This window comes from Megalops cyprinoides, chromosome 17, assembly GCF_013368585.1.
Source record: "Megalops cyprinoides isolate fMegCyp1 chromosome 17, fMegCyp1.pri, whole genome shotgun sequence".
Classification (NCBI taxonomy): Eukaryota; Metazoa; Chordata; class Actinopteri; order Elopiformes; family Megalopidae; genus Megalops; species Megalops cyprinoides.
Genome location: NC_050599.1, coordinates 16,051,583 through 16,066,060, shown reverse-complemented (window position 1 = coordinate 16,066,060; position 14,478 = coordinate 16,051,583). Strand labels below are relative to the sequence as shown.

Sequence of the window (14,478 nt, the reverse complement as noted above, 5' to 3'; positions counted from 1 at the left end):
CGCAGTTCGGAAAGCACAAGGTTATATGACAGATGCTTTGGCAAGTCTTATCCAGGCAAGCCGGCAGGTTACTGTTACCCACGGTGACTTACCCTGGGTGATACAGTGCTTTACTACACGTTACCCTGTTACTCATGGTGACTTATCCTGGGTGCTCTTCTGAAGGTTACCCTGTTACCCACGGTGACTTACCCAGGTGATGCAGTGCTCTACTGGAGGTGACCCTGTTACCCACATAGACTTACCCGGGCGATGCAGTACTTTACTGCAGGTGAGCCCGTTACCCGCGGTGACTTACCCGGGCGATGCAGTACTTTACTGCAGGTGAGCCCGTTACCCGTGGTGACTTACCCGGGCGATGCAGTACTTTACTGCAGGTGAGCCCGTTACCTGCGGTGACTTACCCGGGCGATGCAGTACTCGCGAGGGTTCTCCTTCTCCAGGCCGTACTTCTCCAGCGCCTCGGCCACGGCGAAGTCGGCCATGTCGGTGGTGGACAGCAGGATGGTTTTGTAGGGGATGTTGGGCTTCAGGCTGTCCGCGTAAATGCGCAGTGTCCCTCCTGGGGAAACGACAGCAGCCTTAGCGCCTACGCTGAGCGGGAGAGGGCGGCACAGCCGTTTCAGTTATCTTTAGCCTGTCTTTTGTTGCATCCGCTCAGAATAATTTCAGCTTGGTGGCATGGTTCCCAACTTCAGTCCTGAAGCATCAGAACAAGCACACAATCTGTCTCAACGTAACTTTAGTCACTGGACTCTTAATAGAAGGATGGGAGAGGCCTGACTCCTGCTGATAGGAGCATACTCAGAGCATGTCACCATGGTGACACAGACTTGTGACCTGCCCTTGAGATGAAGTCACAAATTGCACGCCAGCAGGGTGGACTTGCATCAGTTTATATTGTGCTTTTGAAAAATTGGTCCGCTATGCACATGTTTAAGTGCATAGCGGTGCAGACACAATTTAAAACTATTTTATCCAAAGGGAAAAGGATCCAAATTTGGCAAGATAGCATCACCTCAGCTGCATAAGCAAAGTGAATACTCAAAATATTCCCTCTGAATGCAAATGGCAGACTGCCTAATTCTACAGAATTCACTTTAAAAATGTAAATCCCTATACCCTTGCACTGCTTGGAAAACCAGGATCTCAAATAAAGCTGTAATCACTTCCTATGCAATATGTTAAGCACCAACTACTAGCAGCTAGACACAAACATTAAGCACCTTTACATATTTTTGATGCGCCTAATTAGTGTCAACAGTGACTGACATTTAGTATGTCGATCTGAACACCATGACCAATGAGTGTGTATGCTTATCTAGACATCATGATCAATGAAAACGTATGCGCACGATTGCCAAATATAGCCAAACATAACTATATGAAAGTAAAATCATCGCTGAGAACAGTGTGAGCTCTTGAGTTCAGACAGCACTTCATCCATGAGCAATGGAAACTTGTGATGAGTAGCTGGGAGAGGGCTTTCTGTTCGTGTTGGATATGGAGCATTGACTCCCGAGTAAACCCAGTGTGTCTGGCATGAGGCACAATGATATCACGTCTACATAACCCCTGTGATCTGTACACTTCATACCGAGCTGACTGACCAGCCTGACGAAGATCATTCAAACAGCTCCTTCGCATGCAGCATGATCAGAACACAGGGCTTCGTATCCAGAGCTGCTCCGAATGCTCCCCAGAAATCCACTCCACGGGCCATTTCTGAATGGCCTCCTTCCCCTCTCCGGGTGATCCAAAGCCACAGAGAACAGAATGTCTGCCACAGTGATGCCAGTGCCCGGGTCTCAGGAGGGGCATCTGCTGAAGTGGCTGAGCTCTCTCCGAAGCCAAGCTCATCATTATGAGACCGGGCGCCAGCGGGGTGCCGGAGTGGACACTGCCCCCCTAACCGCAGCGCACACCGCCCCCTCACCCGCCCCTCACAGCTGAGCCAGCCTCAGAGCCGGGCTACAGCTCCATCCTCAGAGCCAGAACATAGCTCAGAATCACCTTCCTCAGTCCACACAAACACACAAAGCCAAATGATGATAGGGCTGCAATGAACACAAATGCACCTCATTTTTTTAAATCATGATGCTCAAAATATAGATTTAGATCCTTTTTCCCCCACTGGACCAACCACTTTCAAAGGGAAAGATGGCAAGCTGTTCAAGTAAATGAATCTGCACCTTTAAGAATGCTACAGTATGGAAACATCGCTCCTGTAATTCTATCTACTGAACTCTGCTGTGTCTTGTGAGACTGAATTGCAGCTGGAAATAAGCCCGTCTAATATGATTCCAGTAAAATACCATTTTTGGCAGTGTACATTAACCTTTAACACGCAAAGTAAATCAGATATCAAGGAGCTGAAAGCTTCATTTGAATAAGCTTGAAATGAAATTAGGAAGTAAGCCCCCCCCTCCCTTTACTGAATTTGAGTTTCAAATACTGAGTACTATTTCATGCAATATTGTGAGCTAGTCGTCTGCAATAAGGGTAGTGATTTGTGTGCTGAAACGTTTATCACAGGTTAGAATGTGTTTCATATGCCATGTAAGATGCGGAAATTTCAGCTGACTGTCTTTTTGCAATGATGCATCAATGCACATCTTAGTCTACACTGGGGAGTATCAACGGGGTTACAACTTGCTTAACTTTAAAGACATTACATTACATTTTTAACGCTTTTATCCAAAGCAACCTACGCAGGTTACAATGTTTTACATGTTATCCGTTTATACAGCTGGATATTTACTGAGCCAATTGTGGGTGGGGAACAGAACTGGCAACCTTTCGTTTAGTCCTGCTCCTTACTGCTCCACTAGACTACGTACTGGTAAGTGCACATGACTCCTGCGTAGCCGTGGTTACCTGAGTCCGGCCGGCCGTCGCCGCTGCGGAACTCCTGCATCCTGCGCTCCAGCTTCTGCTGCCGCCGCCGCTTCATCACCACCTCGGGGTTGGAGATGGTGCGCGTGAAGCTCGTCTCCGGCATGTCCTTATACACCTCCGCCGCCAGCCGCGAGTTCTCCCTGACGGAGGAGACACAGTCTTTAAACACAGCCGAATAGAAGCCGCCCTGGTCCGGTGTGGGTGCCGGTGTGCGCCCCCTACGGGGCAGACTCGGCGCTGCGTGCGTGGCGGCTCAGCGGGAGGCCGTTCCTACCCATCCTCTCTGGTCAGCGCCTGCTCGTCGCCGTCGGGGATGCGGGCCTCCTTCTCCCTCTTCTTCTCCTTCTTCTTCTCTTTCTTGGACAGGGTTCTTTTGAAGTTCTGGATCACTCCTTCCTTCTCCTGCTTGTCCGGCCCGTTGCTCTGTGCCTTCTGCAGCGGCAGGAGAGGAGAAAGCAGGAGTGAGCGAAAGGGAGCGGGGCAGGGCCGCTAAGGCGATCAGCGGGATTAGCGCGGCCCTCCGCCCTGCTAACGCAATGCAGAGGAGCAGCTGCTGAGAGTGTGAGAGGGCGGTAAGAGGAGCAGTTTTGGGGTGAAAGTGGAAACGGCCATTCGGCTGGCTGTTAAGAGACTTGGGAGTATCAGGTGACCGTGAGGAAAATGGCCGGGTCAGAGTCCAAACGCCCAACCACCACAAACACCACTGCACTGAACCACCATCTTCCAACTGCTAGAGCACCCCCTGCTGAATTTCACGAGATTGTAAATGAAGAGAATTCTGAATAGCCACTGATGAACTGAAAAGGCCTGTTTGTAATATTTCGCTCTGAACTCTGAACACCATGCTAACCTCTCCCAAATTTATTTTACACACATAATTACATAAATATAAAAATCAACCACCTGTTTAATGTGATAACATTCTTTTTATAATTAAAATGTGTTATTTTTGCTTTGGTCATGTCTTTATTATCAGTCCACTACAGTATAGGTGAGCTTCCTCTATTGCGAGGATCTCGAGAATGTGCCACGTACTGATGGTAAAGAGCTCCTGTATTGTAAAAGTTACTCCACCCTCCGGACTGCCCGAGAGACTGTCGGCGTGGTCGGTTTGTCAGACAGCGGTGAGGAGGACACTCCTGCGCCCCTCCCCGGGCCCTTCCCCGGCACGCTCGGTGCCTCTCACTGCGGGAAACGCTTTGGGAGCGGGACGCTTCCGGAGGCGGAAGTGTTTCCAGAGCAAATAAAGGGTCCTGTGAGGTCTTTTGGCCTGGTGAGGGGGGGGTTTCGGAGCGGGTGCGGAGCCGGGCCAAGCGCGGCTGTGCGAAAGAGCTTTATGCTGCTCCCAGGGGGGAAACGGACATCGTGCCCCGCCCAACCCAGCGCATGAAGCACTGACGGCCATGGGGGGGCAGGCTCTGCACCGGGAAGCACAGAGAGGTGGGGGGGCGGGGACGGAGGGTCGGGGCTCACCTTCGGGATGATGTCGTTCTCGTTCTTCAGGACGAAGCGGCCCTCGCGGTCGTCTTTGTTCCAGTTGAGCTGCACCACCAGGGGCTTCTCATCCAGGTCCAGCTTCCGTTCTTCTAACAGAGAGCGGGGAGCAATACCAGTTAACCTACAGTGTGTAGCACTAAGCTCTCCACTCACAACTCATACAACAATTCATTAAACAATCCCTTTCATTTTTAAACAAACATATGGATGTGTCTTTGCGGTTAATTAGACTGTCGATATATATTTCATACGCGGGGAGCATGGGGAGCGTGAGAGTTTCAAAAGAGGACTTTTAAAATCGACGAGGTTACAGTGGGTCTGGACTGTGGTGCTTTGATGAAAAAGGCTTACTCCTCTGACAAATGCAAGCTGACACACATTAGCGTGTGCTGGGCGCACATGGAGAGCCTTTCAAACAGCCAATGTTCCAGTCAGCCAGAAGAGAGCAGAGACTCTGATCTCTCCCCCCACATCAAAGAGGAGGCCGTGGGACCTCAGCATTCAGCAGAGTGCAGGCGCTGTGGGAGATTTCCCCTCAGCTCACCTGACTCAACAGCCGTGCATTTTAGAAAGGCCTATTAAACGCTAATTCAGTTCAAAGAAGCGGGCCTATCCCTCGGCATTACAGCGCTGAGAAGAACATCCAACCACGCAAACGCCCACCGTGTAACAGACTGACAGATTTGGGTGCATAAATGCGAAATGACGCAGACGCTCCAGGTGAGGGTTCCTCCGCGATCACCCCAAAAATCAAAGGAGCGGAGGAGCCTCCCCTCCTCGGCACACACTCACCCCCGCTCACGTGGACCTCGTAAAGCGAGTACTTGGGCGAGGACAGCATCCTCATGTCGGGCCGGAACTTCTCGGCCAGCGTCTCGATGACGTCCTGCGTGGTGGCCGTGCTGGACACGCGGATGCACTTGGTGGCGAAGTTCCCCGCCACGCGGTCCTGGAAGTAGAAGCGCATCACGCCGTGGAACTCCAGATCCTGGGGAAGGAGAGAGAGAAGGACAAGGTGAGCACTTCCCTGACCTGCCTCTCAGACAATTCCCGCAGCAAAGCGACACGTCTGACTTCAGCCAAGGGCACGCGTGTAACTGCCGAGCAGACCTCTGCCTGTGTCTGATCCACACTGCCAGGACAGCACGTTTTTTTTTTTAACCCATCACGTGACATTTGGGCGAGGGGACCGTTTTCTGGGACGCAACTCTTCTTGCCTCAGGACAGAGGCTAGCGTTACTCTGCAAGCCACGGATGGAGAGAGAAACGGAGCTGGAAAAGTGCACTCTCATTCACTGGATCTCAGAGATACGCATCTCAGCTCGCAAGATGCAAAGATAATACTTGTGAAATATGAGCTTTATGATACTGCTTCTTTTCACTGAGCTGAAACCCCTATCACTGATGAACAGTCAACAACAAGGACACCTGAGAAAACGTTCCGGCCTTCTTCCCATGTGCCAGGCGCTCTGGCCAATGGCAGCTCTGGCGCCAGCACAATGTCCAATCTGTCACCTGCTTCCATGAGAAAGACGTGTCCAGCGGTGACACAGGGAGGGAGCTAATACATGCGTGCGCTCGGCCAGCGAGTTCTTTTCCTGTGTGCAGTGGAAGACACACCCCTATGGGAGAGAGGAGCAGAGAAGCGGATTCATCTTACAGGCCACGGCCTCGTTGGAAAGCAGATGAGTGTCAGGATGGCAATGTGAAGCACAGGCTCACCCCAGACAGCTCTCCCTCTCTCCCACTGTCTGCCTTTCCCCCGCTTCTCTTTCTCTCTTTCCCCCGCCTACCCCTACAGTGCCGTCTCTCCTGTCTCTCTCTCTCTCTCTCTCTCTCGCTTCATCGCTGTCTGTCACTCCCTCCCTCTCCGCCTGTGTGGTGAAGTGCAGAAACAGTTCTGAGGGTAAAATGGGCCATCAGCACAGACCCTTGCACTGTCTGCCTCCGGTGCCCTGACACACACTGACAGACACTGACAGACACTGACAGACACTGACAGACACTGACACACACTGACACACACTGACACACACTGACACACACTGACGCGACAGTCCAGTTCATTCACAGACACAGACACACACACACACACACACACACAGACACACACACAGACACACACACAGACACACACACAGACACAGACACAGACGCATGCACGTGCCGCAGCGTTCAGAGCGTTTCAGGCACCGGCTGATAGAAGAGCTCCGCCCAGAGCACAGAGCTCTATAAGGCTGCAGATCCACAGCAAAAGATCGCTGCTGCTGCTGCTGCTGCTGCTGCTGCTGCTGCTTAATCAATGAAATCGTTGTCATTTACATGACCTTGTGCTGCAGGTCAGAGCAACACACGTTCCTGATGAGCTTCCTGCCCAACATCGCTGTCAGCAGCAGCGTCCAATCAGGAACAACAGCTGTGCTGAGGGAACACAGTGGGTTCACACACACACACGCGCACACACACACGTGCCTATGTGCAAACACTGATACACACGCATGCATGCATGCACACACATATGTCCATGTAGACCCCTCCCTAAGGACTGATGCGAGCGTATTTCCCCAGGGCACATGTGCCTCTGCCAGGGCCTGAGTTATTCTCTGCTCCTTCCCACACCAAACAATGGCCCTGTGAATGCAGCCAGTATGGAAGTGTGGCATTAGATATACAGATATGCCCCATGACTGGCCTGGGATCAGCAGGGAGTCGCAGTGTCTGTGTTGCAGACTGCAGGGACCCGAGCTAGCACCAGCGGGAAATAACCAGGGAAAACAGATTCCAGATCAGTTTAGTGAGCGGCTGGGGAGAACGCCGCTAATCCCCACCCTCAGCTGTGCTTCTCGTCTGCACTTTCCATCAACAACAGCAGCCACCCTGGGACGATGACATCAGCGGTGTGCGATTGGCCGTTTGGCCAGCAGGAGAAGTGAGTGATACAGGGCCAAAGAGAACAATGGCTGTCAAGGGAGTCACCGTGTGTTTCCTCTAAGCACGGCAAGCTGCTTCCTGCTCACGCTGCCCAAATATGAGAGGGTGTGTGTGTGTGTGTGTGTGTCTGAGAGAGAGAGAGAGAGAGAGAGAGAGAGAGAGAGAGAGAGAGAGAGAGCAGAGAGAGCATAGCATACACTCAGAAACAGCACAACACCACCTCACTGTTATGACCTTTATAATCACCTGAACCAAGTGAGAGTTTCTGTGGTCACTGTGGAACTGTGGGAGGCAAGGGAGGGCACCAGCCCTTATCACACACCTAGGAAATGGGTATTCACAGCCTCTCTCATATCCAGAACACAGACACACACACACACACACACACACACACACAAACCTCGCTGTGGACACAGGAATGCCTTTGAAGCCTTGAGAGAACACTTGCTGAGGGGCAGAGGGTACGGCTTGTGGGACACAATCTCCGCACCAAAGAATCCTCACCTCTGAACCCAGAGACTCCCTCAGCGCACACCCCTGCGGACCCACCCGGTTCTCCAGCACAGCCCGACGAACAGAGGCCCTAAATCTCCTCAGTATCACTTTGAGACAGAGGCATCGAATGAACAAAGCTAAATAAATCAACATCCGCGGAAGAAAGCTTTTCATCTTTCGCCCGTTTCAAATCGCGGATCCCAGCTCTTCGACCGAGGTGCTTGCCGACCTCACCCCTGTCCCGATTCCTCCACTGAGACGCATAAATACACCCGCCGTCACACGCGGCATTTGGAAAAACATGTGCTGCCCAACTGTGAAGGTAGAAGGAGCACTGTGGGAGAGATTAAAGTGAAACTGTGGAAAAAGGCCTGACAGCCGAAACATTAGGAGGGACGTTTCTTCATACAGCGGTGGCACAGCATCGGCCCCACTCCTATAGTATCTGCACACAGGCTGCAGCAACACGCCACATTCCACACCACACATAACCTGCCAAGCTGTAAATACCGCCTGTCTACACATACTGTCAGCACGGATCACTAACCGCTCACCTGCTTACAAGGCAAGCATTTGGGGAATTGGCATGTTGGGTCAATTCCCTAAATTCCCCTTTTTTCCAAGGTTAAAATAAACACAATTCATTTTAATTGTAAAACGCAGAGACGACTGAACGACACGCCCACTAAAGTGTTTCCCATGCGCTTCTCCCTAAGCTCCAGCTGAGGAGCTGCGTTGGGTGTAGTACCGCGGCCGACCACCAGGAGGCACTGACACTGCATTGCACTTGTTGAAACGAGCCAGTTGTTTTAAAAAAACGCACATTCATTGTTATTTGTGCTGTAAAAACACCGGGGTGGCAGCGATAAAGACTCATTTGTAATTTCAAAAACCTTATCTGGAGTGTAAACAGCCCTGCAGGGAATGTACTGCACACAGAGGCCAGACAGGCGGGCTCAGAGCGGGTCCTGCAGAACTCCCGACCGGGAGCCCCACGCCGCTTCCATCCGCACAGCATAAATCTCATTTTTAAAGGTCGGCCGCTCCCGGGGAGAAGGCTCCGAAAGGCTGATCATTTGTGGGTTCGTGCCCCTGTCGTTTCTGACATACATTCAGCCAGACTGCTTATCTGTATCTGCAAAGAAAAGGCATGTGAAGCCCCGCGTCCCGGTTTCCAGGGATCCTCGCAAACGCAGATGTCTAAAACGCAGCATTCGATGCGAATGTCAACCAGACAGCAGCTTCAGAGTGGACGACAGATCAGCACTATTTAAAGCACAGTGTGCATTTCCCCCACAACTTTCAGTCTCGCTCCCCCCCCCCCCAACTGTTATACGAAGTAGCTCCAGCAGGCTAACTCTCACAATGCCCCCTACTGCTATGCAGGATATTAACACGGTTCATTTAACATATTACAAGTTTGTTTTTTTTATAGTTAACCAGCGTGGGTTAGAACATTAGAGGAGGCTTATTGAGCAGGTTAATCTTTATTCTGCTGTACCGCTCCACGCAGTTCGCGGCTTGAGCGGTAGTGGCAGGGATGGGAGGGGGGTGTTTTTTTTTTTTAACCAGAGAGGGACCGGTGTTTGTGACACATCCGTCACCCACACGGGGACACAAAGCCGACCCCCATCCTGCCCCGTCAGCATCCATCTCCCCTCCTCTGCAATTAGCATGTTAATGCGGCAGGACTCCTCCCAGCAGGGAGCAGCGCTCGGGCTAACCGGTGTGCAAACACTGCTCGGGCTATCAGTTTTTACCAGGGGCGGAGGACTGGTCACGTGGCCCAGCTCTCTGCCCGCTGCTGAACTGGCAGGCGGGTGCAGGAGGGGGGCAAAGCCATGACGGGCGGTTTCAGATCGCTCTACACAAAGCCTGCTGGGTAATGACCACATGAAATGAGCATAATGAACCGGGGAGCTCCTAGCTCCGGCCAGACTGCATCCATCAGCTCCGCATTAACGCCACGAGAGATGAGCATGGAGTCTTTCTAAATGATTCTTCATAATTTTCATAGATCACAGCGCCAATGAATTCACCGAGCCCAGACTTGGTCCCTACCCACAGAGACAGAGCGCACACATGGTCCTAGATCAGCCTAATGAGTTAAAGAAATGACGTTCAGCCTATTGATTAGAGAACCAATGCTAGCTTAGCCCTAATGATTACAGAACTGATCCCAGTTCAGCCCAGCTACTAGAGAAATAAATGATTTCAGGGCCGGCTGTCAAACTGGGTGAACAGAAGGCATGTAAATGACTAACGGACTGAACGGGATGGTTAGTCAAACTCTCTCCCCTGTGCCTTCGTCCCCAGAGACGATCCAACAGCAGGCTGAGAGGCCAGTTCACAGGAGGATTATGGAGAGCTATGAAGGCAAACTGAAGCTATGTCCCGGCATGAATGCATCCCCAGGGTCTGCAGAGGGAGGTGCCAGGCTGCACTTCCTTGCAGGGTTTGCTAACGGGACAGAGATGGCCACGCCTCCTCGCACGCAGCCACCCAGCGACTGCCCGCCGCCCAGGAGGTGTGCGGGGGACGGGCCGGATATGAGTCACAGTCCCGCTTTGCATGAAAAAGAAATGAGCGTGACACCGCCGTCCCTGTGGTCACGACAGACTGGAGGAAGACGGCGACGCGCACCCACGAGCAACCGATCATGAGACCGGAACGCGGTAAGTTGTAAAGGCTGCGTAAAATGCCACCATGAGGCTGAGAGTGACAGCTTAGAAAAGAATGCTGAAGTGCCTTCGGTCCTTGTAGTTTGCCTGGAAGTGGTGTTGACATCTTCCTGCATGTGACGGAGCGAAACTCACGGCTCCTGGCACTGGGTCCTCTTTCCTGTCGTGTCTCCAAGACAAAGCATTTCTGAGGAGTTTGGAATCTGATGTAAGGGGTGGATGGAGGGGGGGGGACGACTCCGAATCGTGATCAAATGACTGGTGAGTTTACATAGCGGAGCAGCCGCGAAAGGCGCTCTGTAAACAGTGCTCTTTAAGGCCGTAAACACAGGGCGTGGAGAGCGGGCCGCATTAAACAAACAGCGCGGCGGATCCTGACCGTGGATGGCCCCGGCCCCCGTCCCCCCCCCGCGCACCGCCCGCCCGGCCGTCCCCCGCCCCAGACCTCCAGCTGCCGATGCTCTGGGGAGACGGCTGGCAGGCGCCCCGCATTCTTCAGCTGCTTCACTACAGCAGCCACGCCGTCGCTAGGCGAGCGGCCTGCCGAAGGCCCTCCGCTCCTCTCTGATCTCTCCCTCCCTCCCTCTCTCTCCCTTTCTCCCTGTACCGCACTCGCCCCTCTCTGATCTCTCCCTCCCTCTCTCTCCCTCTCTCTCTCTCTCTCCCTTTCTCCCTGTACCGCACTCGCTCCTCTCTGATTTCTCCCTCTCCGTCTTTCCCTTTCTCTCCCTGTGCCGCACTCACTCCTCCGCAGCCATCACGACAACCGTCTCTGCTTTTAAAAACACACCACGGCTCTCACTTCAGATGTATGTGTGTTTGTGTGCATGTGCGTGTGTGTGTGTGTCTGAGTGTACAGACATCTACACTACACTGACCATTATGAGTCAGTGTTAGATTTCAGAGCAACGCTCTGATGGAGAAAGACATAGCTGTGTGCATGACTGTTTGTGTGTGAGTGAGTGAGTACATGTGTGTAAAATACACATACCCTGATCGTTATCAGCCAACATCACAGGTCTGAAGTGTTAGATTTCAGAGCGTTGCTGGTAAACTGGTCAGATCCTTATCTGCAGATCTATGACACAGCAGCTGCCAGCGCAAACAGGCAGAGATGAGTGGATGAGATAGGGACGGGCATTACATCAGACGCCCGCAGGTCAGAGAAGGGCATTACACAGCACTGCTCAGACAGGGCCCGCGGCGTCGGCACGGCAACCGCGACCTTCCCCCGAAGGTCGGGCGACGCCATTGGCTGCGACGTGACGGCAGGGCGGTATTCGCGGGGCGGACGCTTGGCTGGGACTCCAGCCTCCGGCACCTGGTGTTGGGGCCGCACTGTGGAGAGAGGAGAGAGGAGAGGCAGCCTGTGGGGAAACGGGCAGTTCAGGTCAGAGCCCGGCTTGCCTGCTCTCGGCCCCCTCCGCGGCGGCACCAGGCCTCCCGACCTGTCCTTCCGTCGCCGAGCGCTAACAGGCGGCGACAGCCCGGCGGATGCTGCCGGGGGCAGGGGGGTTGGGGGTTAGGTTAGCGGGCGCAGGGTAGCGAGTGACTGGAACAGCGATGCATTAATGATGACCGGCGCAGACGGGGCCGGTCCCAGCGTCGGGATGAAAGCGGGGGGCTCCTCCGTCTCTCCCTCTCCCCAAGCCGTGGAAGGGGCGCTGCAGCCGACGCGCTGTCAGTCCTCCCGCCCTCTTCAGCGCACCAGCCATTGAGAACGCTTCTGATTAATGCTAAACTTTCGGTGAACCCGCTTCTCCCCGACTCAGCTTTTTTTTTCCCCGTTCCGTGTACGGACTGGGAGAGGTTTTCAGAATAACTCCCGCGCGCTCGCCGCTTGCCCATCGCGAGCCTGTTGCAGGCGGGTTCCTCTCCTCGGTACGTTTCACAGATCATTACATTGATGAGCGCGTATCACTCAGAGGTAACCGAGCTTGGAGAACTAATTAATCTGATTCAATTAAACGGGAGTGCGGTGATACGGCTTCATCCGCTGTGAAAGCGCAAGGCGGCGTGCCCGCTAATGTGTCCGTGGGGAGCCGCGGGTCACCCCCGCCCCCGAATCTCAGACACGGCCCCCCCGGGACGGGACGGGAGCTCTGGGGGGAGGCTGAGCGGATGACAGAGAGGCCCTGGGGAAATCAGGCCCTGCTCTGGTGGTCCCCTGGGGCGTGGGGAGTAGGGGAGGGAGTAGGGTAAACTGCAGGGCCAATCCCCCTGTCACACACACACACCCCTCGGCCCGTTCTGCTGAGACAGCAGCCACGATGACATCACCCCCATCCCACCGCTGACACAACGTGTTCCAGGGCAGGGAATTACTGTTCAGTGCGACGGCTTTCCTTCTACTGTAAGACCGGAGAAACCCCGAAATCGGAACGTTCTACAAGAGGCCGTTTCGATAACTCTACTTAACGGACAGCGGGTGTGGATTAGAGCCGGTCTGACAGACTGACGGTCCGGCTGAGGTGCCCGGTAGCACCTCCCTCAGCCAAAGCCTTAAAATAGAGACGGAGCCCTACATCTGCATCGCGGGCGGAATGCAGCTGTCAGGCCACAGCGGGGGCTGGCTGTGAGGACACTGTTCCCCCCCAGGCCTGTCTCTCACACACACACACACACACACACACAGCATCACAGCGCGGGTGCTGTCGCCTCTTCTCCAACACCAGGGTGTCTCGCAAAACACACCCTCCACCCACACTCTCAGTGCCCAGACACTCTCTCTCTCTCACACACACACATCCTATCACAAAGATAGCTCAGAGCGAGCGGGCCTCAACACCCTAGCCACGCAGCTGCAGCTCCGGCTTTAGGCTTTATGACAGAATACAAGGTCTCCTGGGCTTACATAAACCTCCTTTGTAAAAGTCACCATCTCTTTTCCTCACTATACACTAGAGTCTTGTGTGGACTCTGCCCTGCGGTACACAGGAGTTTGCAGGGAATAAATACCCCAAGACGGAACAAAAATATTTCGGGATTCTACACAATGGACAACTTTCTGCGGGCATTTGTGTGGCCTGCTCTAATGATTCCCCCACACTGGGGCGTGTAAAAGGGTCCGACCCCTTACAGGAATGACAGAAAGGGCTCCAGTCCTGTGTGGAGTTGTGCGCGTGGCGGTTGCAGGGCTATAGCCGGAAGACCCCGGGGGGCGGAGGCTAATCCCCTGTCTGAGCTGCAGCGTACAGCCTCCTCCATACGCCGGGGGGGGGAAGGAGGAGAGACACACACACACACACACACACACACACACACACACACACACACACACACACACACCCCACCACCCGCGCCACGAGCCACGCGTTTACATGTGAGCATCCTGTGCTGGCTGCCCTCTCCGGATGCCGCTGAGAGATACTTCAGAATCCCGGAGAGGAGGCAATTAACGCGGCACAGATGCAGAGATAGACAGGCATGCAGAGTCTACGGCAAGCGGCAGAGCCTGCGTCCTCCAGGACTCTCACACGACACTTAGCATGTTCACACACAGCGGAGCACATGCCAGCACTGTACTGCACACGGGGTTCAAACAGCACTCTCTCAGAAATGCCCATTTTAACAGAATGTAACAGATTGCCATTAGATTTGCAAATTGTGTTTAAGTAGATCTCATTCTTCTCACAATGCGAGGCTATTGGGCGCGGTGACTAATTAATTACAGTTAATCATTGTAAAGACAATCTCCTAAGCTATTAAATCTTCCCTCTCAGTCATAGCCCCCCCTCCACCACGGGCCACCTGCCCTCCTCACCAACCCCACCCTGACAACACGTCATTATTTCTGTGTGTGTGTGTGTGTGTGTGCGTGCGTGTGTGCGCGTGCACGCAAGTGTGGGACACGCTCTCTGTGGACATGTCAGTAGGCACGAGCGTGTACCTGTGCGTATGCGTGCAGAGATCTCAGTGGTCATGTCAGTAGTTGTGTGTGTGTATGTCTGGATGTGTCTGACCAGCTCTGTCCTGT

At 53.5% G+C, this 14,478-nt stretch overlaps 1 protein-coding gene across 6 annotated transcripts in view; it reads right to left on the bottom strand.

Moving 5' to 3' along the window:
* afdna (afadin, adherens junction formation factor a) overlaps nt 1-14,478 on the bottom strand; it is a 102,721-nt gene that overhangs the window by 52,590 nt on the left and 35,653 nt on the right. For 3 of the 6 annotated variants that reach the window (XM_036549551.1, XM_036549553.1, XM_036549555.1), the window contains exons 2-6: nt 5,188-5,383; nt 4,372-4,484; nt 3,173-3,330; nt 2,878-3,038; nt 405-562 (exon numbers count right to left, since the gene is read on the bottom strand). In XM_036549551.1, coding sequence (XP_036405444.1) covers nt 405-562; nt 2,878-3,038; nt 3,173-3,330; nt 4,372-4,484; nt 5,188-5,383 — 786 coding nt within the window. The remainder of the gene's footprint in view (nt 1-404; nt 563-2,877; nt 3,039-3,172; nt 3,331-4,371; nt 4,485-5,187; nt 5,384-14,478) is intronic. The other 3 variants (XM_036549552.1, XM_036549554.1, XM_036549556.1) reach the window with 1 other exon arrangement.